The sequence below is a fragment of the Erpetoichthys calabaricus genome, chromosome 9 (genome assembly GCF_900747795.2).
Source record: "Erpetoichthys calabaricus chromosome 9, fErpCal1.3, whole genome shotgun sequence".
NCBI lineage: Eukaryota > Metazoa > Chordata > Cladistia > Polypteriformes > Polypteridae > Erpetoichthys > Erpetoichthys calabaricus.
In genome coordinates, this window is record NC_041402.2 from 38,903,426 (window position 1) to 38,930,441 (window position 27,016).

The following is a 27,016-nucleotide window of genomic DNA, read 5'->3' on the forward strand; positions in this document are numbered from 1 at the left end:
CCATCCTAACTGCAGATGATTATACCACCCACATACATTCTGCTTTTAACCGGACTCCTGCCTTTATTAAACATGTTATTATTTCACATTTTATGTCTTTTTAGTGCCAATCCAGAAATTACCAAATATGTTTTCTAAATTTTTAAGGTTAATATTGCAAGCGTGTGTGTGACATTAATTATTGTTCTTTTTCTTGCATTTTAAGATTTTGCTTTTTTTATGTTTTGGTCATCTAAGTCTGTTCTTATTAATTAGCTCAGGTGAATTCTATACTGAAGTACCCGCTTCCTTTTAGTATTTTGTGTCCTCTGCACCCGCGTCTATACTGCTCATCACTGATGACCAGTATGTGGATACAATAAATGGAGAACACTCCACAGGAAAAGGTCAAGTAAAAAGAACATGGTAAAATAAAATTATCATTTAAAGATTTGGCAAAAATGCACATTTCTGAATTTTGTTTACATGTACAGTGCATCCGGAAAGTATTCACAGCACATCACTTTTTCCACATTTTGTTATGTTACGGCCTTATTCCAAAATAGATTAAATTTATTTTTTCCTCAGAATTCTACACACAACACCCCATAATGACAACGTGAAAAAAGTTTACTTGACGTTTTTGCAAATTTATTAAAAATAAAAAAACTGAGAAATCACATGTACATAAGTATTCACAGCCTTTGCTCGATACTTTGTCGACGCACCTTTGGCAGCAATTACAGCCTCAAGTCTTTTTGAATATGTTGCCACAAGCTTGGCACACCTATCCTTGGCCAGTTTCACCCATTCCTCTTTGCAGCACCTCTCAAGCTCCATCAGGTTGGATGAGAAGTGTCGGTGCACAGCCATTTTAAGATCTCTCCAGAGATGTTCAATAGGATTCAAGTCTGGGCTCTGGCTGGGCCACTCAAGGACATTCACAGAGTAGTCCTGAAGCCACTCCTTTGATATCTTGGCTGTGTGCTTAGGGTCATTGTCCTGCTGAAAGATGAACCGTCGCCCCAGTCTGAGGTCAAGAGCGCTCTGGAGCAGGTTTTCATCCAGGATGTCTCTGTACATTGCTGCAGTCATCTTTCCCTTTATCCTGACTAGTCTCCCAGTCCCTTCCGCTGAAAAACATCCCCACAGCATGATGCTGCCACCACCATGCTTCACTGTAGGGATGGTATTGGCCTGGTGATGAGCAGTGCCTGGTTTCCTCCAAATGTAACGCCTGGCATTCACACCAAAGAGTTCAATCTTTGTCTCATCAGACCAGAGAATGTTCTTTCTCGTGGTCTGAGAGTCCTTCAGGTGCCTTTTGGCAAACTTCAGGCGGGCTGCCATGTGCCTTTTACTAAGGAGTGGCCTCCATCTGGTCACTCTACCATACAGGCCTGATTGGTGGATTGCTGCAGAGATGGTTGTCCTTCTGGAAGGTTCTCCTCTCTCCACAGAGGACCTCTGGAGCTCTGACAGAGTGACCATCGGGTCCTTGGTCACCTCCCTGACTAAGGCCCTTCTCCCCCGATTGCTCAGTTTAGATGGCCGGCCAGCTCTAGGAAGAGTCCTGGTGGTTTCAAACTTCTTCCACTTATGGATGATGGAGGCCACTGTGCTCATTGGGACCTTCAAAGCAGCAGAAATTTTTCTGTAACCTTCCCCAGATATGTGCCTCAAGACAATCCTGTCTCGGAGGTCTACAGACAATTCCTTTGACTTCATGCTTGGTTTGTGCTCTGACATGAACCGTCAACTGTGGGACCTTATATAGACAGGTGTGTGCCTTTCTAAATCATGTCCACTCAACTGAAGTTACCACAGGTGGACTCCAATTAAGCTGCAGAAACATCTCAAGGATCATCAGGGGAAACAGGATGCACCTGAGCTCAATTTTGAGCTTCATGGCATACACTGTGAATACTTATGTAGATGTGCTTTCTCAGATTTTTTATTTTTAATAAATTTGCAAAAATCTCAAGTAAACTTTTTTCACGTTGTCATTATGGGGTGTTGTGTGTAGAATTCTGAGGAAAAAATTAATTTAATCCATTTTGGAATAAGGCTGTAACATAACAAAAAGTGGAAAAAGTGATGCGCTGTGAATACTTTCCGGATGCACTGTATATGTACTAGCACATCTTTCTGAATTTACAATAAGAGAAGTAAAAGACTAATAATTAGATTATTTAGAAGTAAATCTGAACCATTTATTTGTGAAACTGGTTGGAATTAAAACCCACAGTGATACCCCAGGTTTGAAATTAGGAACCCCTGCTGTAGGTGAAATGTGTGCAGATTTTCTCATTTTTGTTAACATTCTTACTGCTGCCTTCGATTTTATGTTGTCCTTGGTGGTCCTAAATGGAATGTGTTACAAAAATCAACTCTGCTAAAAACAAACGTTGTGTGTTATTTTTTCAGCATCATGCGATAATTTAAAAGATTAAGTCCTTGCTTTTTTTTAATGAAAAAATCTCAATGATATGGTTAATGTGAATTTCCCCCTGGGATTAATAAAGTATCTATCTATCTATCTATCTATCTATCTATCTATCTATCTATCTATCTATCTAATATGAAATTTCAAAGTTAGCTCTGAATCCACCACGACACCATCATGACCTGCCAGATGATCAGGCTTTTCCCCAAAGATCCTCACTTTTTATAAGTAGTTTCTTTCTCCTTGTTTAGTTCGGGACATTGCTGCTTATTTGTTCTGTAAAGTTAATAAGGTAATTAACCAGGGAATTAAGAGCCTCAGGGTCACCTGGCACTATGAACTATGGCTGTATATTATCTGGTTTGTTAAGGTGCTTTATCTTGTGTTTAGAAATTTTCCTGCCATGTGCCAAAGACTTGGTTGTTATGTTAACTCAAAACAGACCTATTATGAGTGATTATGCCCTGCAGTGAACTGGCACCTTCTCCAATTCTAGCCTTACAACCAACACTTCTCATACAGCATCTTGCAACTGTGACTCTAAAATTGGATTAGGCAGACTTAGAAATTTTTTAGATAGAGAAAGGAGATTCCCTTTAAACTTACTAAGTACATTATTTCAGAATGACTCTGAAAACTGTCCAATTGGGGTGCAGTTCTGGTGCCAGAGGGCCTCCGTGACTTCGGGTTTTCATCCCAAGAAATTTCATGATTAGAATCCAAATGATTTTCTAAACACATTTAACTCCTTGCTGTGTAAGAAATTTGTTTCAGCCAAATATTTTGTTTGTTTTTTATTTTACTTTTTTAGGATTGCAACACTTCAATCCTTCAACATTTTTTCCTTGTTGTTTTGTTTTTTTATTTTTCCTCTCATGGTCTGTTGCCTTCTAGTTAATGAAAATAATTGATTAAGAACTTACAAAGTAAACAAACAAGTGGATTAAAATAAAGCAAAAAAGATTACCAAAAAAAGACGCAACTCACAGGCACTAGAAGTCATGGTAACTCTAAGGGTCTTTTTGAACTTCAAGTCACAGTAATGTTCATTTCTGAGGTAGTCGACTACAAGCTAGAGTAAAGTTAATAACGGGAACAAAAAGCCTGCAGCCACTCTGTTTCTCCAGGTCCGCAACAGTCCACTCCTGGGCTAGAGCAGGATGGAATGGACTTGAAGCACAGATGTGTGTGCACACAGCTTGCCATTTGGTCATGTCAAACAACGTTGAATTGGTTACACGCTAATTTTTTACGAGAATACGAGAGCCAGTTTGAACTACATTGCAGTCTTCCTCAGTGGTTGAAGTTGAAAAAAAAGAAGAGGTAGTACTCAAGGTGTTTCTGATTTTAAGTCAAATGGAGAAGGATGGTTACGTATTATGCTGTTGATTGATTGATTGCTAGTACTGTAAAGTATGGGTAATGGCTGACTTCTGACATTGCCAGGACTTCTAAAATAAAAAAATAATATAAAAAAAAACTTCCTGGAATTTCAAACTGCAAGATCTGGAAGTGTCAGTGCAGACTGCTGAGGAGTATTGGCACACTTAAAGCACTGGTTTTCCTAATACAGTGGAACCTCGGTTCATGACCATAATTCGTTCCAAAACTCTGGTCGTAACCCGATTTGGTCATGACCCGAAGTAATTTCCCCCCATAGGATTGTATGTAAACACAATTAATCCGTTCCAGACCGTATGACCTGTATGTAAATATATTTTCTTTACAGATTTTTAAGCACAAAAATAGTTAATTATACCATAGAATGCACAGTGTAATAGTAAACTAATGTAAAAACATTGAATAACACTGAGACAAACACCCAGGCTCCCTGCTCAGCTGCACGCGCTCTCTCTCTCTCTCAGCAGCACGCGTGCCTGCACCTACTTAATTTATTTAGTTATTTATTAAAACTGGCCCTTTTGACGGGAGCTGTGGACCCGCTATACCACAGGAGGAAGCTGGGTTGAGAGGAGGTTACAGTTTTGAGGGAGAGTCCCTCTGCGTGATGCACCGACAACAATGTACAGTACAGGGAGAGACTGACCATGTGCGGAAATCATCGGTGCGCACAAACCGAAAGGGAAACTGGTTTGTTCGTATACCGAGTGTGTGGTCGTGAACAGATGCAAAAGTTTGGAGAACTTTTTGGTCGTAACCCGATTTGTACGTATTCCGAGACGTTTGTGAACTGAGGCTCCACTGTAAATGCACAGATAGAGATTCACAGCCTGCTATTGTCAACTGAATCTCCAGGAACGTTTCCAATGACCCAGTGCAGTGATGGGGACACTGCTCTGTAAAAATGGTACCGTCCTTCAGAAGAGATATAAAACCATGGTCCTGACTCTCTGTGATCATAAACGTTCTCTTGTAAAGAATAGGGGGTATCCCAAAGTCCTGGATAAATTGCCCACCACAGCCTAGTCGTTCTGGCCCCCTAATCATCCCAGTCTCTAATTTGCTCTCTCTGACCACTTCAGCTACTGTCGCATCATCCAGGTGGATATCACACATTAATTGTGGTTGAAGTGGCTCACCACTCACTATGTACAGCACTTTGAGTGGTGAGAAAAGCGCTATATAAATGTAAAGAATTATTATATTACCAAATGTCATGTTCTGATTTAATGACTCATCTACTCCTACATTCATTTAGAGTCCCTTTTAGGTGCATTTAAAAATATATTGTGAAAACCATCTAGTGTGGTTGCCATGTCTTTCTGTCTGTCTGCATGAAATTACTCCGATCCCAGTTGACTGATTTCGTTGAAATTGTGAACACTTATTTTTTCAAGGAAATTTGTCAGGAAAGTTTGATCTTCATCAGGATATCTTGATTAGAGTGTACCATACCAACTTTTGAAATGTTAAAACCTCCCATTGTAAAGCATTGGTGAATTTGTGAACTCATCTAAATTAAAACAAAGAACCATTCAGTGTGACTTCAAGTGCAACTTTGTTTACGGGTTTCACATTTACCTTTGAAAGAGGTCACTTCAACTTGTACATTTAGTACAGTTTTTTTTTTTACTTCTTATTTAGTATGTATTGTTTTTACTCATCTGACAGCCACTCCTAATGATAAAGTTGATACCTAATCCAAGTTGGTCAAATGCCAGCAATGTTGTGAGTGTACATGCATCTTGTACACCACCTTATGTTCTCCTGCTGCTTGAGGTAAGTTAACCATTAAAAAAGAAAATATATAACAGGAAAAGAATTGCGTAATTCACATGGCTGTGGTGAATACGTATTTTAAGACGAGGGAGGAACACAGGGTTACGTACAAGAGTGGAGGAAGATGCACACAGGTAGATTACATCCTATGCAGAAGAGTTGATCTGAACTATAAGAGGTGCCCCTTCGGTCTCAGCTTTTAAATCCCGGCTGAAGACTCTCTACTTCAGTTTAGCATATCCTGACTAGAGCTGCTGATTAACTGTACAGACTGCATCTCTGTTGTTAGTCATTATCACTAAAACATAAGTAACATCCATTTTCCAACCCACTGAATCCGAACACAGGGTCACGGGGGTCTGCTGGAGCCAATCCCAGCCAACAGAGGGCACAAGGCAGGGAACCAATCCCGGGCAGGGCGCCAACCCACCGCAGGACACACACACACACCAAGCAAACACTAGGGCCAATTTAGAATCTCCAATCGACCTAACCTGCATGTCTTTGGACTGTGTGAGGAAACGGGAGTACCCGGAGGAAACCCATGCATACACGGGGAGAACATGCAAACTCCACGCAGGGAGGACCTGGGAAGCGAACCCGGGTATCCTAACTGCGAGGCAGCAGCGCTACCCACTGCGCCACCATGTCGCCAACATAAGTAACATGATCGTTAGAATTTGATACTAACCTTCACCCATTCTGTTTCTCTTCTCGGTACTCAAATGTGGCACTTGGTGCCATGGCCCACCTGCCAAGTTGTTTTGCCTGCCTAAGGTAAAGTCATCCCTGATGGAGGATCACAGGAATCATGGGAAAGAGGGGTCCTTTCATCAGATTGGCACTATTTCAGCTGTGGAATGACCAAACGGGGGAGGCAGCTTGATGAATGAGGTATCCAGGACTCTAAACAAATCCAAATCATATTATGTGATATCTTCTACTGTTAAATTCTACTCCATACTTCTAAAATTTTTATTTTTATACTTTATTGAGGATTTGTTCTGTTCTGTGTATTGTATTGTATTGACCCCTTCTTTTTGACACCCACTGCATGCCCAACCTACCTGGAAAGGGGTCTCTCTTTGAAATGCCTTTCCCAAGGTTACTTCCATTTTTTCCCTACAAGGGTTTTTTTGGGAGTTTTTTCTTGTCTTCTTAGAGAGTCAAGGCTGGGGGGCTGTCATGAGGCAGGACCTGTTAAAGCCCATTGCGGCACTTCTTGTATGACTTTGGGCTATACAAAAATAAACTGTATTGTATTGTATTGAAGGAGATTGAAGACTGCAAAGTGGTGGCAGGGGAAAGTGTAGTTATCAGCATAGGATGGTGGTCTGTAGGATGACGTTGGAGATCAAGAAGAGGAAGAGAGAGGGCAGAGCCAAGGATCAAATGGTGGAAGTTGAAAAAGGAAGACTGCAAGGTTGAGTTTAGGGAGGAGGTGAGACAGGCACTGGGTGGCAGTGAAGAGTTACCAGAAAGCTGGGAAACTACAACAGATGTAGTAAGGGTGACAGCAAGAAGGGTACTTGGCGTGACATCTGGAAAGAGGAAGGAGGAAAAGGAAACCTGGTGGTGCAATGAGGAAATACAGGAGAGTATACAGAGGAAGAGGATGGCAAAGAAGAAGTGGGATAGTCCGAGAGATGCAGAAAGTAGACAGGAGTACAAGGAGATAAGGCATAAGGTGGTGAGAGAGGTGGTGAAGGCTAAAGAAAAGGTGTATGATGAGTTGTATGAGAGGCTGGACACTAAGGAGGGAGAAAAGGACCTGTACCAATAGGCTAGACAGAGGGACCGAGCTAGGAAAGATATGCAGCAGGTTAGGGTGATAAAGGATAAAGATAGAAACATACTCACAAGTGATGAGAGTGAGTTGAGCAGATGGAAAGAGTACTTTGAGAGCCTTATGAATGAAAAGAACGAGAAACAGAGAAGAGGTTGGATGATGTGGAGATAGTGAATAAGGAAGTGCAACGGATTAGCAAGGAGGAAGTAAGGACAGCTATGAAGAGGAGCTATGATGGAGGTGTTTAGGAGAGATGGCAGTGGAGTTTTTGACCAGATTGTTTAATGGAATCTTGGAAAGTGAGAGGATGCCTGAGGAGTGGAGAAGAAGGGTACTGGTACAGATATTTAAGAATAAGGGTGATGTGTAGGACTGCAGTAACTACAGAGGAATAAAATTGATGAGCCACAGCATGAAGTTATGGGGAAGAGTAGTGGAAGCTAGGTTAAGAAGTGAGGTGATGATTAGTGAGCAGCAGTATGGTTTCATGCCAAGAAAGAGCCCCACAGATGCAATGTTTGCTCTGACGATGTTGATGGAGAAGTATAGAGAAGGCCAGAAGGAGTTGCATTGCATCTTTGTGGACCTGGAGAAAGCATATGACAGGGTGCCTCGAGAGGAGCTGTGGTATTGTATGAGGAAGTCGGGAGTGGCAGAGAAGTAAGTAAGAGTTGTACAGGATATGTACGAGGGAGGTGTGACAGTGGTGAGGTCTGTGGTAGGAGTGACGGATGCATTCAACATGGAGGTGAGAATACATCAGGGATCGGCTCTGAGCCCTTTCTTATTTGCAATGGTGATGGACAGGTTGAGAGACGAGATTAGACCGGAATCCCCGTGGACTATAATGTTTGCTGATGACATTGTAATCTGTAGCGATAGTAGGGAGCAGGTTGAGGAGACCCTGGAGAGGTGGAGATATGCTCTAGAGAGGACAGGAATGAACAGGCTTTTAATTGTTCGAAGCGCCGCACAAGATGCAGATCACGCGGCTCAGCAACAGCAGCAAACCAGCAGCTGATCGAGCAAAGAGGAAGTAAAAAAAAAAAAAACAAAAAACTATTTGTTTCCCATTGTATCACCATTTAAGAAGGGGTATCGGAGGAGCTACCACATTTAATGTTCTTTATCAGTATGCTGCTGCTGAAGTATGTGAATTTCCCCTTGGGATTAATAAAGTATATCTATCTATCTATCTATCTATCTATCTATCTATCTATCTATCTATCTATCTATCTATCTATCTATCTATCTATCTATCTATCTATCTATCTATCTATCTCCTTGGGGTGTGTTCAGCAGTGAGCAGGGGGCAAAGCTTAGATATTTATTTACATATAAATACATTTTATTATTACTGTTGTTTTTCATTATGACTGTTACAGAAACAGTTAATAAATCAAATGTGGTAACTGACCTTTTGATGAAGATCCTATTTTTTAAAATTCTTGTGTAAATGTTATGCCATACATACATTCATCTCTAACCATTTTCTCAATCCACTTTTTAAAGCAATGTCTTAAGGTTCCTCAAGCAGAACAGGATAGCTGACCCTGGACTGTCCTCCCCAGCCCATCTTCAGTCACACTCACATCAGGCCAATTTAGAGTCACCAGGTAGCCTAATATTTACATCTTTACAAATGGCAGAAAACTAAAATACCCAAAGAAACTCCATAGGAAGAACATGCAAATAGACTCAATAGCTTTGTGGCAATGGGGATACTGTGCTAGATGTTTGTAATGTTATTCATAAAATAAAAATAAAAAAAACAATAAAGAAACTCCCAAGCAACTCTGAATGAAAGCATCCCAGTATAAGAAGAAATAACATAAACAAGTCACATGGAAAAGGTTAGTCCAGCCCTACATTTGCCACTACCTCAAATACCTCAAATTAGAATCCAGTACAAAAGAACTGAACGTCATTAGAGAGGATCTTGTCTGAACCTGTTTCACTTAAAGTAACTCAGACATTTAACTTGGTGATTACCATAACAAGATCAAAAGAGCTCACTAAGGCCTTCTGAAAGAAAGTTCTGGGAAAGGATTTTTATTAAAGGAGTTGGAAGGCACAGTCACTGTATAAAAATGAAAAATGGGCTCTTGTACTCACAGGTTTGTTCTCCGTGTGCACGTAGCATGGCTGGTGTATCTTGTATATAGACATGTTTGCTGCCCATTGGCTTCATTATGATGTTCTTCCATTGCAATTGTGGTGCTCAAGAAAGGGCAACTGGCCTGTTAAGAGCAACGGGTGAATCAGCCTGACAGCAGATGCTACAAGTTGTAGGGAGTCTGCAACTTGTGTAGCTGAGCATGTGACCAGGGAGAGAAGTGTTAGATTCTGATCATGTGATGTTCTGACTTGGAATAAAAGCCACTAAACCCCCAACCCAAATACCCCACCAATCTCACTAAGGTCTGCTTTGAGAGATGCAGTATAGTTCAGGTTAGGAGGATATCCAGTTGATTCAAGGTAAGGATTAAGAGAAGTCAGTATGACATCAGGGCTGCAGTTCAATTGTTAGTGCTGTTTTGCCAGGCCAAGCCAGCTCTGAGTCTCTTAGGAAAAACTTTTTTTTTTTCATTTTCTTTTCCCGACTGTAAGGCTGACCACGTACAGACCTTCAGCAAGTGATTGTTTTTTTTTTGACCAAAGCAGTTTCGTTAGTTTGGCAAATGCTGACATTGTCATTATCTTTTGAGACTGTTCCCCTGGTACATGTAAAACTTTTCAGCTTGTGTGACTGATGCACCTTGGACAGGGACTATGTGGACTCTTTGGAACTGTGTCACCTCATGGTGCCTTGTAAGCTCCCATATTCCCATAGAGCAGGCTCTATTGTAGGCATGGAGCTGGAAAGTTTGACATCTGTGGCGGAGTGACAGGCGAGAATCCACTGCATCCACTAAACAGTATCATCTCCAGACAGAGGAGCAGCTTCAGCGACAGACTGCTGTCACCATCCTGCTCCACTGACAGACTGAGGAGATCGTTCCTCCCCCACACTATGTGACTCTTCAATTCCACCCGGGGGGTAAATGTTAACATTATTCAAAGTTATTGTCTCTTTTTACCTGCATTTTTATCACTCTTTAATTTAATATTGTTTTTTATCAGTATGCTGCTGCTGGAGTATGTGAATTTCCCCTTGGGATTAATAAAGTATCTATCTATCTATCTATCTATCTATCTATCTATCTATCTATCTATCTATCTATCTATCGTTCTAATTGTCCGAAACTCTTTCTTCACTGACACATCAAGCTAATTTGCTATCAGCCTAATATATCTCACCTTTGCAGTTGCATTTGTATTTATTAAACTTCTAATTCGGGTGTTGTTTCTGTTATTTTGTCCACTCCGTATAACTCAGTTATTTCTTGTTCATATTATATCATGTAAACAGTAAGTGGACGTGGTAGTAGATGTGCAAGTGTTTGTAAATGTGCTACATATAAAGCTGAAATATGACCAAACAGCAGCACCAGTTTGACAATACACCTGAGCAGCATTAATATGCATATTACTGTATAGAAAATTACTAAAGAATCACAACACATATAAAAACAGAGGATTTAGCAGGGAAAAGATGTAGGACTGATGAGCTATATTAGGTGGAATGGTCTAGTCTCATTAAAGTGTAAAAGACAAAAATAATGTGATTTTTATAGCATACAATTCACTCAGTTAAATGAAAAGTAGATAGGGAAACCATTATTACATGATGGTTTGAACATTTAAAAACAGGAAAAGGAAAATAACTCTGATGGAATCTTTACACTGAAAAACACATTATTGATGTTTTTCATATATCCTGCCCTTTTGTCAAAGGGTCATAATGTAATAGTCTATATGAAGATAGCATTTTAATATAAAAATTACTAAACCGCTTACATGAACTACAGAGAGCCTAAAGTTCGTGCTAGACCCCTAAAATTTAAACCAAGTACAAAAAGACAAAGAGATTGGCTCCAACTGTGCTAAAAAATTGTTAGTTGTGGCTGTAAGGCCCATTCTTGTCATTTTATAGAAATAAAAATCTGAAGTTGGCAGTGAGCCGCCTACATTTCAGCACCTGACCGACACTTACTCAACTACTTCATGCTGGGCTGCTGCTTCCCAGTGTAGTCACTAAACAAATCATTAGCAGCACTTATGAAAGGAAGTTGGAGCTTAATGAAGCCTTGGAGAACATGGGGAAATTGATGAAAGTGTAAGCAGCTGTTAGGGACGTTAACAGCAGGCAATAAGCCCATTTGTCAATCAGTAAGTTAAGCCATGTCTAATACAGCGCCTTTCACAGGGACACCATCACAATGCATTTTACAGTGTAAACATACTTGGTCTATGGTGTGCCACAAAGCCAGGGCCCCATACACAGCCCAAAGGATCAACTACAGAATCATACAATTTCAGAGATCACAATCTTAATCACTGGCTAGCCGTGGGAAAAATATTTCTACAGAGATCGTGGGTGTGTGTGTGCGTGTGTGCGTGTCATATCTGGAAGTAATTTAAGCAAATGAACCAAAAAAAAAAAAACTAGCAGGAGATGGGCACCACTGGATGTTTTAATAGAGTGCTCCTCAGGCTGTGTTGAAGGCACACTAAGGAACTAATGCTGCACAATATTTATACTGTTGCATGCAATCTGACTGCAAAATGATGTAGCTGACATTATGCAGCGTGACATATTAAAGGAGAACAACTGACAAATTAAGTTTAAAAACAAAAAAAAAAACAAAAAACTGAAGGTGCCAAGATCTGGGGTTCCTTTTTGTGAAACCTGCAGATCTGTCCATCCATCCATTATCCAACCCGCTATATCCTAACTACAAGGTCACGGGGGTCTGCTGGAGCCAATCCCAGCCAACACAGGGCGCAAGGCAGGAAACAACCCCCGGGCAGGGTGCCAGCCCACCGCAGGGTATCTGCAGATCTAGGAAAAATCAAGTTATATTATAAAAAAATGAATTGTAAGAATGTTGAGTAATCTAATGGCAACAACATTCCTAATGATAACAAAACATGCTGATTTAAGATCGAATCACACTCCTTTCTTTAGGAGTTATGGAATCTTCACAGCCTCCGTGGAGCTGTCGGATTCTGAAAAACCAAAACAGGATTTGCATTTCCTGGATGTTGTCTTATACAGAGTGAGTGCCACAAACATCTGAGCGGACTGTAAATTTTACTAGGCAAATCTGAATGACTCACAGATATCTGAAGTACAGGTGCTGGTCATAAAATTAGAATATCATGACAAAGTTGATTTATTTCAGTAATTCCATTCAAAAAGTGAAACTTGTATGTTAGATTCATTCATTACACACAGACTGATGTATTTCAAATATTTATTTCCTTTAATGTTGATGATTATAACTGACAACTAATGAAAGTCCCAAATTCAGTATCTCGGAAAATTAGAATATCAATTAAGACCAATGCAAAAAAAAGGATTTTTAGAAATGTTGGCCAACTGAAAGGTATGAACATGAAAAGTATGAGCATGTACAGCACTCAATATTTAGTTGGGGCTCCTTTGGCCTGGATTACTGCAGCAATGCGGCGTGGCATGGAGTCGATCAGTCTGTGGCACTGCTCAGGTGTTATGAGAGCCCATGTTGCTCTGATAGTGGCCTTCCGCTCTTCTGAATTGTTGGGTCTGGCGTATTGCATCTTCCTCTTCACAATACCCCATAGATTTTCTATGGGGTTAAGGTCAGGCGAGTTTGCTGGCCAAACAAGAACAGGGACACCATGGTCCTTAAACCAGGTACTGGTAGCTTTGGCACTGTGTGCAGGTGCCAGGTCCTCTTGGAAAATGAAATCTGCATCTCCATAAAGTTCGTCAGCAGCAGGAAGCATGAAGTGCTCTAAAACTTCCTGGTAGACGGCTGCGTTGACCTTGGACCACAGAAAACACAATGGACCAACACCAGCAGATGACATGGCACCCCAAACCATCACTGACTGTGGAAACTTTACACTGGACCTCACGCAACGTGGATTCTGTGCCTCTCCTCTCTTCCTCCAGACTCTGGGACCTTGATTTCCAAAGGAAATGCAAAATTTACTTTCATCAGATAGCAGCAGTCCAGTCCTTTTTGTCTTTAGCGCAGGTGAGACGCTTCTGACGCTGTCTCTTGTTCAAGAGTGGCTTGACACGAGGAATGCGACAGCTGAAACCCATGTCTTGCATACGTCTGTGCGCGGTGGTTCTTGAAGCACTGACTCCAGCTGCAGTCCACTCTTTGTGAATCTCCCCCACATTTTTGAATGGGTTTTGTTTCACAATCCTCTCCAGGGTGCGGTTATCCCTATTGCTTGTACACTTTTTTCTACCACATCTTGTCCTTCCCTTCACCTCTCTATTAATGTGCTTGGACACAGAGCTCTGTGAACAGCCAGCCTCTTTAGCAATGACCTTTTGTGTCTTGCCCTCCTTGTGCAAGGTGTCAATGGTCGACTTTTGGACAACTGTCAAGTCAGCAGTCTTCCCCATGATTGTGTAGCCTACAGAACTAGACTGAGAGACCATTTAAAGGCTTTTGCAGGTGTTTTGAGTTAATTAGCTGATTAGAGTGTGGCACCAGGTGTCTTCAATATTGAACCTTTTCACAATATTCTAATTTTCTGAGATACTTAATTTGGGACTTTCATTAGTTGTCAGTTATAATCATCAACATTAAAAGAAATAAACATTTGAAATACATCAGTCTGTGTGTAATGAATGAATCTAATATACAAGTTTCACTTTTTGAATGGAATTACTGAAATAAATCAACTTTGTTATGATATTCTAATTTTATGACCAGCACCTGTATAGGGGGAAACTTGGGCTAGCTAAAGCATTGTGAGGATTTATTTTTACAAGGGTGGGTCTCACTGAAAAAAATCTTCAAAATGTTGTAGTCAAAAAAGAATCAAAATCAAAGAGACTACACAAAAGGATACTGCGATTTTACAAAATTAGGCAAGTTAATAGAACTGTCAGGTGTCTGACAGAAGCAGGCTTAATGACTGCAATGATACAGAATTCAAAATACTAGGAAGTAACAAAGGTAAAGTTAAATAACAATGCGTATTGACTGGATTTCTGTAAAGTGCTGACAAGTAAGGTACCTTCACAATGAAGTTGCAAAATTCAGGTGAATCCTTGTGGGTAAGACCATTGAGAATGTGGGACAAATCACTCATGTCTGAGGCGGCTGTGCTCCTGGAAGGAAAAGGCTGGAGGCTTGCTATGCCTGACAAGGGACACTCACCCGGCAAAAATCTAACATGAGAGGTTCGGGCCTCACTGTCCCTAACAAGAGGGATTTAAGAAACATAAATTAACTAGCTAAATTGCCTGGGTATATCTGTACTGTGTAATAGGATAAGGAAACAAAATGAATATTTTTGTTATATGTTGAGCCTTTTGTCAATGCTGGCTGAAATACAAATGTCCAATCTATCATAATTTATTGTTTTTGTATATGATTAGATTCCATTAATTGCTATAATTGCTTTCTGGTTTGAAACCAAGAATGCTACTTCTTTATAATTCCTGTTTACTGTGTTTTCATGAATAGATTTTTAATCATACATTAACAAATTGAATAGTTTCTTGAATAACTGAGTACATAGACCGCACAAACCATCTATAATGTGAAAGGCCAAGAAGATCAGTGTTCACAGACATTATTATCGGAGATAGAACCAGCATTCAATAATGTTATAAAGATGATTCAAAATTGAGTCATGCAACACTGATATACAATTGCTACAAATCACAACAATGTACTGGTATGAAAGCCTAAAATTATAAGGGCCTCATCATAAATTGGACCTAAATACATGCCTACCATCAAGAAACAGTAAAAGTTACTAATGCTGGCCTACATCGTTCCCTTTCTACAATATTTTAAACAGTAACTTGTCAAGCGCAACAAAATCGCGTTTGTTTCTGTTTTGTTATGGCTTATCTTTGTTGCACTTAGTAACTAGATTTAGGTGTACGATAGCATTGGCTTTTGTTAAAAATGTTTTGCTTATTAAAAAAAAAAACAAATGTAATGACATCAGTTTATTTTTGGAGTTATTGTCACATGTACAATCCATCCATTGATTTTGCAAACATGCATTATACTGAGCAGAGCTGTGGGGTGTTACTTGTACCAGTGTAATGAGATTGTAATCTGCATATTTGAGCAACACAGAAAAGGCTGTCAACAACCTTGTATGGTGGCCCAAATCTCACTCCATTGGTTATCCATATTACTAAACGAGAATGGTAAACCAGATATGGACGCAGGGACCTGCCCGTGGACGCAGGAGACATAGTGCGCAGGCGCCACACAAAGCCCCCCTCCCCAGAGTGAAACGGGAGAGACTACGAACCGTCTGACATGCCACAAGCAGGATAAAGCGAGGTCAGAAATAAAAGACAGAGTATGAAACAAAGTAAAACGTCATAAAGAGGTTAAAGAACAGGGCCAAACACATGGAGAGCGGGTTACAGATGATGAAAACTGGAATGCAACAGCTTCAAAAAAACCTAGGCACGAAACACATGCACAGCGAGGGACAGAATATAAAGGTGTAAACAACGACAGTTAAACGTCCACACCACACAGCGGAGGCAGACCCGGAAGGTGCAGGCGCCTACATCGCGCGTCAGAAGGCGCGGGAAAGTACGAAAGGCAAATGCGCCTACACAGCATGGTGAAACCCAACATAATACGGAAGGTGCTGGCGTTGCCGCCATATTGTGAGTGGCACTACTGCTGAGTAAAGTTAGGAATAATGTGCTGCTTGGTGTGCCACACAAACCCCCCCCACAGACTACAGAGTCCATGGAGACTACGAACGACATAACCATACAAACAACAGGAGTCAGCGCCCAACCCCAGTGTAAAACGGGACAGAATACGGAGTCGAGAAAGGTTCACAAATCAAACCCGACATAATACGCCACCCCAGAGTAAAACGGGACAGACTACGGAGTCCAGAAAGGGTCACAAATCAATTGGAGTACGGAAAGCGCAAGATAGTACGCAAACACACTACACATGCATGATCCACGCACCTCTAATAACCCGCAAGCAAAAACACGATATAGTACAGAAACCTCACAAATACGGACTCCACAACATATTTGAATCACATTACAGTGATACAATATTAACAGTGCAACCACACAAGACACAGGCACAACACCTGATGGGTAATAAGAATAAACGAACACTCCGTATTAAAAGTTCGTCATCCTCACACGTGAAGACTATACAGCATAAGTCAATCATCACATTACAGTCATACATTTTTAACAATTCAACCACAGAAAACGCTACGTATTAACAGTAAGTGCAATCCATTATCCATATTACTAACGCTAAACGAGGAAGAACTAATGGAGTTGCGCTCACGCCTCCAAAACAATAGACCAGATACCACTGTTAACGCAATGGGCTATATTATGTCCAAAGAATATTGATGTTGATCACATAAATAACCAAGTCATTGCATTACTTCCTGGAGAAAGCCGCCTCTTTCTAAGTACTGACAAAATTGATTCTGAAGACGACATTGAACATCTTAATTTCCCTTTACAATATCTGAACACTATTAACTCAGCCGGATTACCACAACACAATCTTAACCTTAAAATCGGAACAATTGTCATGATATTAAGAAACCTTAATACTAAACAGGGTTTATGCAACGGTACACGTTTAGTCATCAACACCATGACAAACAATGTTATTGAAGCAAAAATACTTACAGGATCACATACTGACAATACTGTTTTAATTCCTAAAATTGACCTTACAAGTTCTGCCCTTCAATTGCCATTTACACTTGGGCGACGCCAATTTCCCAGTAAACCTGCATTTGCCATGACAATCAACAAATCCCAAGCACAGACCATGGACAAAGTTGGCATATGCCTCTCTGAGCGCGTATTTGGACATGGACAACTTTATGTAGCCTTCTCATGAGTTCGGCGTTCATCTGACATTAAAGTTAAAGTTATAAATACTCCAATACCAAGGAAAACTCATTCAAGGACAACAAACCATCTTTACTACAAATATTGTATATAAAGAGATATTCCAATAAATCTTTGTGATTTACCATACAATGCGTTCTTTACTTCCTATCCACCGTCTGAAACTGCGGAGGCAAAACAGGCACGGGTTCAAACCGAACGAGCTCAACTGACGGATATACGCCTACAACGCGCGTCTGAAACTGCAGAAGCAGGGCAAGCACGGGTTCAAAACAACGCAAGCTCCTACAACGCGCGTCTGAAACTACGGCTGCCCAGCGGGCACGGGTTCAAAACGCCGGGGGTAGGCGAGCGAAGCGAACAGGGGGCGGAGCCCCCTTGTGTATAATATAACATCAAAAATAATAGGTACTGATGAGCTAAACAGTTGAGTTTTCCTTTGGCATCATTTGTGAAATTCATGCTGCACTTTGTTTTGCATCTGATTTCGCAACGTTTTGGAATTTTAAAGGTTTTTGAAAAAAAAAAACACACATTGCTCCTCAAGTGTTTCACAATCCTTCTGGACCCATGTATTTCTCAGAAAAGGGTCTACTGTATATCTCACTATTATAAAAAAAAATTCTTGGAAGGAGATGATATGTGATCTTCTTGGAAGACAATTTGACATCCCGCGAGACAAGGCAGTGAGACAAAAGGACAGCTGCTGTACAGGCTTTTAAATGAGCGACGCACAGCGCGACAAACAGAACACACAGCTTGGCAGCAGCAGCAGAAAGACAGCAGCTGATCAGACCGCATCTCCTCCGCCTTATTCCACATTGCGAGCAGCAGAGACGTGAAGTGGCTGGAGCATAGTGCGCCCCCGTGGGGGGAGGGGTGGGTGAGTGAAGCAAGCAGAGGGCAAAGCCACCTAGTTAAAATAATTGGATAAATGTTGCCTTTTGAAAATTCATCATGGCTAAACACAATCCATGAAGGGTCAAAATGATATAATTTTAAATAAAAGCTGTAGCCGAGTAAGACAATAAATTGTCCAAATCAGTTAAGAAGAAAACACTGTACTTGTAATCTTAGATGAGATCTCACTTTGGCTGGTACAAAACTTTGTGCAAGCTGATAAACGTGTTCCTCTATTAGTCCCAGTGCTCTCCAGCTGCCATGAGAATTATAGTCCCTGCATTGCCACAGGATTTTGTGTTTCTCTTTTCCATTACAACCCATTCTCCCTGATACACCAAATAGCATTTTTTTATTTTATTGATTTTATTTAAATCAAATAACATTCCTTACAAATAACTCATGTTTTACAAAAAAAGGTTCGAAACAAATCAACCCCTACCCATGAGAAAGAGAGCTAGGCCAGCAGATTCAAACTTTAAGCTAGTAAAAATAAGTAAATAGATAAATTAATAAATAAATAAAGATAAATGGAGTAAAACAGGGGAGAGAACCTGCTTCCTCAATGTAAATGCTTATTCTAAAATGTTATTGATTACATTCTGCCAGGTTTTGAAAAAGTTTTGTACAGATCCTCTATGTGCAAATTTGATTATTTTCAGTTTCAAATAATATATAACATCAGTTACCCACTGACTTAGAAAAGGACAGTTAGGATTCTTCCAGTTGAGCAAGATAAGTCTATGTGCCAATAGTGTAGTAAAGGCAATTACAGTTTGTTTGTCCTTCTCCAATTTATGCCCATCTGGAAGAACACCAAACACAGCTATTAATGGGTTAGGAAGGATTGTGACACCAAGGCTGTCTGAAAGCCATTTAAAGATTTTGGTCCAGAATGATGTTAATTTGGTGCAGGCCCAAAACATGTGACCCAGTGAGGCTGGAACTCGATTGCAGCGTTTGCAGGTTGGATCTTGCCCTGCAAACATTTTGGACAATTTTAAACGAGAGAGATGCACTCGATATATAGTTTTGACTTGAATAATTCTATGCTTTGCGCATATGGAGCCTGAGTGAATTCTGTGCATTGCTACTTTCCATTCCTTTTCTGACATGTTGAGTGAGAGATCCTTTTCCCACTTTTCTCTTGGATCTTTGAAAGGGAGGGACTGTAAAATGGTTTTATATATTACGGAATGCTGTCTGAGTCCTCAAGACTGATCAATATTTTTTCCAGCATAAAGGTAGGTGAGAGATGAGGAAAATTGGGCAGGTTCAATTTAACGACATTTCTAATTTGAAGGTATTGAAAGAAATGTGTTGCTGGAAAGTTAAATTTGGAGTGTAATTGTTCGTAGGATGCGAAAACGCCTATGTACAGATCTCTAAGTGATTTAATCCCAAATGTTTTCCAGACATTAAAAACTCCATATGTTTGAGAGGGTGGAAAAAGGTGGGTCTCGTACAGTGGTGCCACAAATAAAAGCTTCTCTATCTTAACATATTTCCTACATTGGTTCCATATTCTGAGTGAGTGAAGCACAACTGGGTTGTTAGTATATTGGTGATAACTTGTATTTATTGGGGTGCAAAGCAAGGAGTGTAAATATGTACTGCAGGATTTTATTTCTATTGAGGACCAAGCCTGTGTATGTTCATCTATTTGTGTCTGCGTCCAGGTTTTTATAACTTGTATATTTGCTGCCCAGCAGTAAAATTTAAAGTTAGGTAGAGCCATGCCGCCTTCCACCTTAGGTCTTTGTAGGGTCGCTCTTTGGATAAGTGGATGTTTTGAATTCCAAATAAATATGGTTATGGTTGAATCTCATTTCTTAAAAAATGATCTACTGAGGTATATTGGAATGTTTTGAAATAAAAAGAGAAGCTTAGGAAGGATATTCATCTTAACAATGTTAATTCTTTCAGCTAAATTGGAGATGGAGTGTAGACCATCTATGCAAGTCTTGCTTAATCTTTTTCCATACAGACAGCAAAATTTTGTTGATAAAGAGCTTTATGTTTACTTGTGATGTTTACCACTAGGTACTTAAACTGATCTGCGATGATAAAAGGGAAGGTGTCCAATCTAATATTGTGTGCTTGAGAATTCACTGGGAATAGCACACTTTTATTCAATTCGATTCTGAGACCAGAAATCTTTTGAAATTCTATTAGAGCTGTTAGGACTGCAGGCACAGTATTTTGTGGATCTGATACTGTATATACAGTACCATATCATCTGCATATAGAGAAACTTTCTGTTCCAGTCCTTCTCTGATAATCCCCTTTATCTCATAAGCATTTCGACAGTGAACTGCCAGTGGCTCAATGGTGAATGCAAAAAGCAGTGGTGACAAGGGGCATCCTTGCCTGGTACCACGCTCTAGTTTAAAGTACAGTGGAACCTCAGTTTACGAGCATAATTCATTCCGGAAATATGCTCGCAGTCCAGAGCACTCGTGTATCAAAGCAAATTTCCCCATAAGAAATAACGGAAACTCAGATGATTCGTTTCACAACCCAAAACTATTCATATAAAAATGATTAATACAAAAGCCATCCATCCATTTTCCAACCCACTGAATCTGAACACAGGGTCACAGGGGTCTGCTGGAGCAAATCCCAGCCAACACAGGGCGCAAGGCAGGGAACCAATCCCAGGCAGGGTGCCAGCCCACCGCAGGACACACACACACACACACACCCACACACCAAGCGCCAATTTAGAATCGCCAATATACCTAACCTGCATGTCTTTGGACTGTGGGAGGAAACCGGAGTACCCGGAGGAAACCCACGCAGACACGGGGAAAACATGCAAACTCCACGCAGGGAGGACCCGGGAAGGGAACCCAGGTCTCCTAACTGCGAGGCAGCAGCGCTACCACTGCGCCACCGTGCCGCCCTTAATACAAAATATTAAGTAAAAATACATAAAACAAATTAACCTGCACTTTATCTAGTGAGTTTTTAAACTCTTGTGGGATTCCACCCAACGGGACGACACGTGGAAGAGTGTCCCAAAAGCAATCGCAGTCTCCCAGTGCTGTATCAGTTCGCCGAAAAAATTGCGGACATGCTATAAGCGCCTGTCGTCGATGGGTGATACAAGGAACATTATAAATGCGCAGGGCACAGTATTACTTAGCCACGACCCTCCCTGACTGCTGTGTCTGTGTATAGGAGAGTGGCAGATCCCGCTACAATAAATAACCGCGCTGTTGCTGTTTCAAGCTGAATAAAGCTGGTGTTGCTAAAGTACTGAGACTCAGCTTTGTGTTTTGGGGTGCAAGACGGGGACTCACACGTCACAGCACGCGCGCACACACACAAAAAAATCAATGCTGTAGTAAACAGTATACACGCATACGGATGTTGACTAGATGAGTGAGGCACGCCAAGACGGAGAATAGCAGACGATTGCCCACAATCCCGCAGCGAGAGAGAGAAGAACCATCAGCTAAGTTGTGATCACATGATGCTCAGCGGACAAAGCGTATACATACTATTCGTATTGCAAGACCTTATTAAAAATTTTACCTCTTGCAAAGCACTCGTAAACCAAGTTACTCGCAAACCGAGGTTCTACTATATTGTGAATTAATGGTGTTAATACAAACTGAAGCTTCTTGATTGGTATACAATAGATTGATCCATGCACAAATGTTTGGCCCAAACCCAAATTTCTCCAATGTAGTGAAAAGGTAGTTCCATTCGACCATATCAAATGCTTTTCCTGCATCCAACGATAATAATATCTCCGGGGTGTTTGACTTTGTGCGTGAATATATTACATTAAACAGATGTCAAAGATTGGAAGCTAAGTGTCTGCCTTTAATAAATCCAGTTTGGTCTTGAGATATTACCGAAGGCAGCACTTTCTCCATCCTTCTAGCTAGGACATTGGAGAGTATCTTAACATCATTATTCAGAAGTGAAATTGGTTGGTATGATGCACATTGTAATACGTCCTTATTTTGTTCAGGAAAGACAGTAATTAGATAGATAGATAGATAGATAGATAGATAGATAGATAGATAGATAGATAGATAGATAGATAGATAGATAGATAGATAGATAGATAGATAGATAGATACTTTATTAATCCCAATGGGAAATTCACAATAGATAGATAGATAGATAGATAGATAGATAGATACTTTATTAATCCCGATGGGAAATTCACAATTAATGCTTGGCGAAAAGTTTGAGATACAATTTTTGTTTCTCTAGCTTCTGTAAATGTTGCTAATAGAAGGGGAGCTAGCTGAGTTGAGAATTTCTTATAAAATTCGTTAGGGTAGCCATCAGGGCCTGCTGCTTTCCCACTCTGAAGTTAGTTTATAGCATCTCAGTAATTCTGATAGTGCCAGAGGTTTATCCAGTTCCTCTGCAGTAATAGCATATATTTTAAGTTGAAGCAAAGGCAATGCATATGCAAAAGTTTGGTAACATCAGTTTAGCCATTTCTACATGATTGGTGAGCAAACAAGCAGACAAACAGATTACGATTTTAATTATATCAATTAAGCAAAAATGTAGGATTTAAGAGAACTGGATAGTCTTTTATAGGAAAACTGGAGTACATAATGATGAGGTTTAAAAGGTCAAAAGAGGCAGATGGAAAACTACAGGATATGGAGATGTGATATGATTAGGCTCCAGGGAGAACACAACACCCACTTCACTGAGAGAAATGTAAGATGGAAAGTTAATTTCTGTGAAATTGTATACAAACAGGGTGTTGGATAGGAAAATGCAAGACAATGTGCTCTGACCTGATCAGACTCAAATATGGAAAAGCTTTACATTTTTAACAAACTGTGCATATATTTGTGTTAAGTAACTAAATTGCAAATGCAGCTGAAAACGTTGAGTCATGCTAGGCTGATTGCCACCTAGCAGTATTATGTCAGCTGTTAAAGAAGGATGGTCAATTAATGGCTTGATATGACAGCTTTCAATTCAGTATGAAGTGACTGGCAGAGTTCAAAACAGGGCAAATTGTCGTTACATCAGTCAAAACAACTGCAGAGTTAATTTATGTGTCGGGGTAAAGTCTCAGAAAAAATGACAGCATACGCCACACACAGACAGACAGCATCTGCAAACAGTGGTCATAAGTCGAGCCTCACCATCATAGATAGATGCTTCATAGGACAGTTGCTAAAAGCCACAAACAGATTCAAAAATTAGCACCTAACTGGGTTAGCACCTCTGTGACCCAGCCTTACAAAAACTGCAGACTGTAAACTTCACAAAGACAGTATTTATGGCCATTCTGAAACCACTTGTATACACAGCCAGTGCACATAGAGAGAAAAACTGCAATAAGAAGCACAAATCTGGTTCACACATCAGTAGAACAAAATTAGTTAGGTCTCTTGAGTCATCTTTCATCCAATTTCATCCATCCAGATTGGGTTATATTTGGAGAAAGCCAAAGGATGCCTTCAACTGACACTATCTGATGCCAGCCGTTAAATATGTCAGGGAAATCATTAGGTCCAATGACTGCTCTGCATGGCTGTATAATAGCCCAAGAATACGATACATTTTCCAGTATATATTGCCTCAACATGTTTCATAATTTAAGGATAAGATGACTCTGTACTCACTAATTTCACCGTAGTTTCATGTACAATAGAATTAGCTCAAAGTCCTTCCATGGCCTGCCCAATCATCAGAGCTAAAAACATCATGAGCCTTTATGAGAGGTTCTGGAGTGCAGAGTGTGAAGTGAATTTCCACCTGTTTCATACCTCCAAAGGAACAGTGAAATATCCCACAACACAAGCCATGGCAGCATTCAAGATTGGCCTATATGTTAGATTAAGTATTTCTATTATTTTGTCCACCTCATGTACCTTATATTCAATATTTACAGAATCCATGCTTGTTACATAATATTTGCTACAGGACTTTTTAAATGTATTTAAAAGTAAAATAAGCTGCTTCAGGTTTATCAATGTAGACAAGCAGCTTTTGTCCAGCCACAGGAAAGGGGAAGTACATGCAAGGGAAATAATATTTACCTGTGTACCCAGATAACCCTGGTCCATTCGTGTTATGTCAGTAAGAGTGCTGGGGAGGCTGCGTAGGTCAATTTTGCTGAGCATATTACCAAACTGTTTTCTCAGCTGTAGAGGAAGGTCATTGTGTCTAAAATAGCAGAAAAGGTTTGGAGAGTTTCAACATTCTGTGGTATACTGATAATAAACAGTGAGACATGGCAACCTGAAAGATTACAGAATGATGACACTGCAAATAATATTGCCAGTCTGTCACATTCCCTTAAAAAGCTATCATTCTGTAGGAAATGGCTAGGTAGCCAGCACATACAGACCAAGGTCTAGCAAACACCAATTTTTGGCAAGGACAGAGTACTCTTTTCATTATAGATGCATTAATACCATCTCCTTAGTGACCATCTTGTCTTAGTCATACAAAGCATGGCATCTTCTTTTCTGCTCATTGTTTTTCATGGTCATAAAGAGCTTTCCTGCAGCACTGGGTACATAGTAGGCTCAGTCTCAGAAAGCAGGACGAGTCCACCTCATTATACACACACACACACACACACAAACAAACAAGGAGAATTCAAAGTCACGAAAAGCTCCACAATGACAGAGAATTGCCTGGGATTTTACACTTTCTCTTTAGCTTCTTCGCGACTATCAGTCTTAATGGCTGACTGACTTGATAAAAACAGATATATAAAAAAGTACTTTATTAATATTCATCCAAACCTTTCTGAACCCATTTGATGCAGTACAGAGATGTGGGAACTGGAGCTTATACAAAGGTGTAAGTCCACCTCTTGCAGCCACCCACATTGGGTCATTTTAGAGTCACCAATCAACTTAACAGCAGTTTTAAGATTTGGGAAGAAAATTGTAATAGCTGAAAAAGAAGCCAAAGAGAAGAATGTGCAACTGGGATACAGACCCTGGAGTCCGGGCGGGATACTGGCTAACCAATGTGTCACAATGGTTGCCTTACTTGAATAATATACTGGGAGAAAAGGAACTACTTGAAGCTATTTAGGCTAACAAGCTGCCAGCACAGGCAGCAGGTTCAGGTAAGCCCACCCAACATGTTTTCCTCTCTGTGGTCACATACCCATCGATTACACGTTCCTCAGCCATAAGGCGCAATGCTCTCTCTTTCAGGCTGCCTACAGAGGGTGAAGGGAACAGCAGGAGCAGGAAGCACATGGTGATACCTTGGACAGCTTCGCCCATAAGGGTGCAGGTCATGCTATACTTTGGGCAAATCACCTGAAATCACAAAGACACCAATAACAACACCATTCTATGGAAAAATTATTCCCCGCTCCACTCTTCAGACATAACCACATGTTATTGTTTTACAACATGTAACCTTAAATGTATGGAATGGGGATTATTTGCAATTAATCAAAAGAAACATCTGACGTTAAAACACAAACCCTTCTGAACTAGTTGTAATTTTTTTACATTTGTTCAACTTAGTAAAAATGTGATCACCAAAAAACACTGTTGTGATTCAAAGAATTAAACCAGCATGTGGTTGAAGGTAAGACCCAGACAGTTCATCAAAAGATACCTGGACAACCTGGCTATTAGCCATCTGGATGAGCTTAATGACTGAATGAACTCACATTTGTAAAACTGCTTAGGTTCTAAATCAGGAAATGGCTCACTCCTTAAGCATTTGCCCCCTTTGCTGGGACATGTAGTCATCTTTAGAAGTTACATGTTTAGTTAAATGTTGTCCATTTTTACTGATCATGTGATAATTATGACTTGAAAAATGAAAAGGAAATACAAAGAGCACTGAGAAATTGCACACAGACAGCGATAACCACTACAATATACAACTGTAAAACTATGCAACACAAAAGACAGCGTACCCCAATGACCAGATATATTCAGGATCCTGATGTGCACCAATGGAGAGTTCAGGCCAAATGCACCTGCCTCTGAAGCATTTCACAGTGGGCTGGCACAGCTCCTAACCACAAGACAACAAGAAGAGGTCAAAGTGGAGGAAGTTGAAAAAACACATAACGCTCCATAAAAAAGAAATGGAGAATATACTGTATGATACAAGAGTGAATGTGCAGAAAACAAGGTGTCCTAAAAGAAAGGAGTATACGAAAAGGAGTGAAGGAGACGTTAAGGAAAGACAGTGGAGAAGGAAAAAATTGTGCTGGTAAGAACTGGCTGCTAACAGAGAAGAGCAAACAATTAATCAAAAAGCATTTGAGATACTCATGAACCAAGGAGAAAATAACTCTACACTCTGATTGTCAGCACTACAGTTGGTGCGCGTGTGTCACATGGATCAAAGTCTCATGTGAAATGTGGTGTATCAGCATGTGGATACTCCGACATAAAAAGGACTGAGGAAACACGGGTGGAAAATACAAAGCATGATGTAATTACTTTGTAGGGAGTGTATCACGCCACATTTCTCTTGAGGAGTATGTTACTGTTTATCTATTGTCCCATTCTACAGATACAAAAAGCACTATTGTTATATAGATCAGTGCTTCCCAAACTCGACCCTGGGGACCCCCTGTGGCTGCAGGTTTTTGTTCCAACCAACTTGCGTTTTTCTTTGGACTCTTAGCCTAGTTAAGTGAGTCATTAGTTCCCAGTTTCTGTGTTTTGGAGTCAATGTAGAGATTACAAACTTAAGTCTGGTAGATTTTTATTAAAATGTAATAAGCAGT

The 27,016-nt window shown here is 40.3% G+C and overlaps 1 protein-coding gene across 2 annotated transcripts in view; it reads right to left on the reverse strand.

The window, feature by feature from the left end:
• The window catches only part of dpep2 (dipeptidase 2), a 68,831-nt gene that overhangs the window by 37,454 nt on the left and 4,361 nt on the right, over nt 1-27,016 (reverse strand). The window contains exons 2-4 of one of the 2 annotated variants that reach the window (XM_028809325.2): nt 26,192-26,292; nt 25,420-25,577; nt 24,333-24,459 (exon numbers count right to left, since the gene is read on the reverse strand). In XM_028809325.2, the coding sequence (XP_028665158.1) occupies nt 24,333-24,459; nt 25,420-25,556 (264 nt within the window). In that variant the 5' untranslated portion in view covers nt 25,557-25,577; nt 26,192-26,292. The remainder of the gene's footprint in view (nt 1-24,332; nt 24,460-25,419; nt 25,578-26,191; nt 26,293-27,016) is intronic. The other variant, XM_051932154.1, reaches the window with a different exon arrangement.